The 2,555-nt window shown below is 40.7% G+C and overlaps 1 protein-coding gene across 1 annotated transcript; it reads left to right on the top strand.

The window, feature by feature from the left end:
* The first annotated feature begins 1,599 nt into the window (after nucleotides 1–1,599).
* On the top strand, nucleotides 1,600–2,235 carry LOC133867504 (uncharacterized). Its single transcript, XM_062304305.1, has 2 exons — nucleotides 1,600–1,832; nucleotides 1,940–2,235. The coding sequence occupies exons 1-2, from the start codon at nucleotides 1,625–1,627 to the stop codon at nucleotides 2,110–2,112; spliced, it is 381 nt and encodes a 126-aa protein (XP_062160289.1). The 5' UTR covers nucleotides 1,600–1,624; the 3' UTR covers nucleotides 2,113–2,235.
* Nucleotides 2,236–2,555: the final 320 nt, after the last annotated feature.

Here is a 2,555-nt window from a genome sequence, read left to right as displayed (position 1 = left end):
CCCCAGGGTATGGATTCAGATGATGATCAGCATCCTCCACCAGCCGGAGAGGTTGGCGAGGAGGTTGCAGGCGACCCAGCGACGCAGCACATAGGGACTGGGCAGATTCGGTTGATGGGTAAGTACATATGTAGACATCCTTAAAACTCATATTATGTTACCAAAATATTTTTTTTGGTTTGGAAAAAAATAACTATTTGATTACATTTTGTTTATATATGTGTGTGTGTGTTATTTAGTGTTAACCAATTAAATTAATGTTGAATATATTTTTTCATTAGGGTACAACCCAGACGGGACCATTTATTATGAGGTGATTGACGACCCAGCGAGAAACTGGGTGCTCCCGAGGGGGAAGAAGGTTGTATTGCAGTACAATGCTGCTATACAACCTGTAGGACGAGCCTGCAATCGTTTTCGGCGGGAAGTGGGCAAGATGATCAGGAGTGGGTCCTACATACACATGCGGGACGAATGGGCGAGGGTAAATAGGCAGATTAAGCAGGCAATGTGGAACGCACTGATGGTATGTTTATGAATATAATTTAATTATTTATTTGAATTAAACTTGAGCTTAATGTTTAGGTTGAAGTTTTTAAACCTATAATGCTTTGATTGAAATGTGCAGGAGGAGTTCTATCTACCTGTATCAGTTGACATGCGCAGGGCACAACAGGAGGCGTGGAATGATATTGGACGTAAGCACCGCTCGTGGAAGTCGAGGTTCAAAACCCAACTAGGAATTGGAGACGGTGACACGCCCGAGAGTTTCCGTGCGAGAATGCCGGAGAAATTTTTTGAGCAGTATGATGCAGAAGATGTAGAATTCCTGCTGAGAGATTGGTGCAGAGAGCATAAAATCGTATGTAGGCCAAAAAATTGTCAACTATTTTTTAATAACAGTTCATTTAATTTTAGTTTTAATTTAAGTGTGTCAATTGTTACATGTTTATTTTCATGTTCAATGCGTAGGCAACCTCTGAACGGATGAAGAGGTTGCGGGAGCGGAATGACCTACCCCATTGTGCGGGATCTAAAAGTTATGCCAGATTTAATCACGAGGAGGTAATTAAATATATATGTTTATGTTTTTAATATTTGTTGGTAATTGTTTTTCTTTTTCTTTTTCTTTAAACTATTTTTATCGCTATCTGTTTGTTATATATGTCAACTGCATGACGACAGGCATGTACATCTGGCACGCCCCCCACTCGCGCCGCGTCGTTCGTGAAGACCCACACAAAGAAGGACGGCACTTTCCTGAACGACCGTACACGGGTCTTATGCGTATGCTACTGATTTAGTTTACTAATATTTTTAAATTATGTGTGATATGTCATTATTCAATATATGACTTTTTCATGTTGACGACGTACAGGAGAGGATGACGCAGAGTTTAGCCAGTGATCCAGCCGCCACGCAAAGCGTCTCCGCAGACACGGTGCGTTGGGCACCGAACGACGCTTACGAACAGGCGATTGGGAGGCCTGAGTATGCAGGGAGGGTTCGGCAGGTTGGCCCGAACGTCACACCTGTTTGAGGGACATGTTTTTCATATAGGCCTCGGTCACAGGGGGGACCATCTCAAGGGACGTCTCGGGATTGGGCCGAACAGTCTCGGAAGATGGAAGAGATGCAAGTGGAGCTACATGCTGAGCGAGCGAGGAATGACCGTTTGGAGCAGCGCGTGCAACAGTTCGACGGCATAGAGCAGCGCTTGCGAGAGATGGAGGTCTTCATGTCCTCCATGGCAGTACCAGCACCATGTGTTGGTAATCAGTCTTCTCCTGCACACGTAGGTAGTACGTCGTCCGTTGGTAGTGCATCTGCAGGTATGGTTTATATTGTGTATAGGACAAAATTAATTTCAATTTGTTTTCATTACCCCTTTAATTTTGCAAGTAATATTATATACTTTAATTGTCTATATTATTTGCAGGTAATTCGACAACGGTTGGTACGTTGTCGCCTGTTGGACGACAGCTGAGCCAGCACTCCACTGTCGCTACACCTTCGCCCGCTACACCATTCATTGCGCAGCAATCGCCGGTGGGCGAGAACACGCCTGGGACGGTACCTCGTGATTCGCAGAGACGCCTTTCAGATTTGTAGATATTTTGTGTAATTATTTTTTGTTCGTAAATATTTGCTTGTTAACGAATATGTTATTAATTATTTGTTTGTGTAGTATGATTTCGTGTTGGTTTTGGGTAAAATAAATGCTGCGTTATTTGTGGTCGAAAATTACAAAATTTGAAAAATTCAAAAAAAAATTTAATTAACCCAAATAAATTTTATAAAACAATAAAAAATTTATTTTTTTTTAAAAAAAAACTAAATTCAGTTTTTTATTTAATTAAAATTTTTATTTAATTTTTTAATTGTATTTTTAATTTAACTGAATTTAGTTTTTTTTTTAATTAAAAACATTTTGACACGTGTATCGGAATACACGTGTCAAATTTGACACGCGTATTCCAATACGCGTGTCAAAATTTTTTGACACGTGTATTGGAATACACGTGTCAAATTTGACACGCGTATTCCGATACACG

The sequence above is a fragment of the Alnus glutinosa genome, chromosome 4 (genome assembly GCF_958979055.1).
Source record: "Alnus glutinosa chromosome 4, dhAlnGlut1.1, whole genome shotgun sequence".
Classification (NCBI taxonomy): Eukaryota; Viridiplantae; Streptophyta; class Magnoliopsida; order Fagales; family Betulaceae; genus Alnus; species Alnus glutinosa.
Note: the sequence above shows the minus strand (reverse complement) of the source record. Positions and strands in the feature narration are given on the sequence as shown.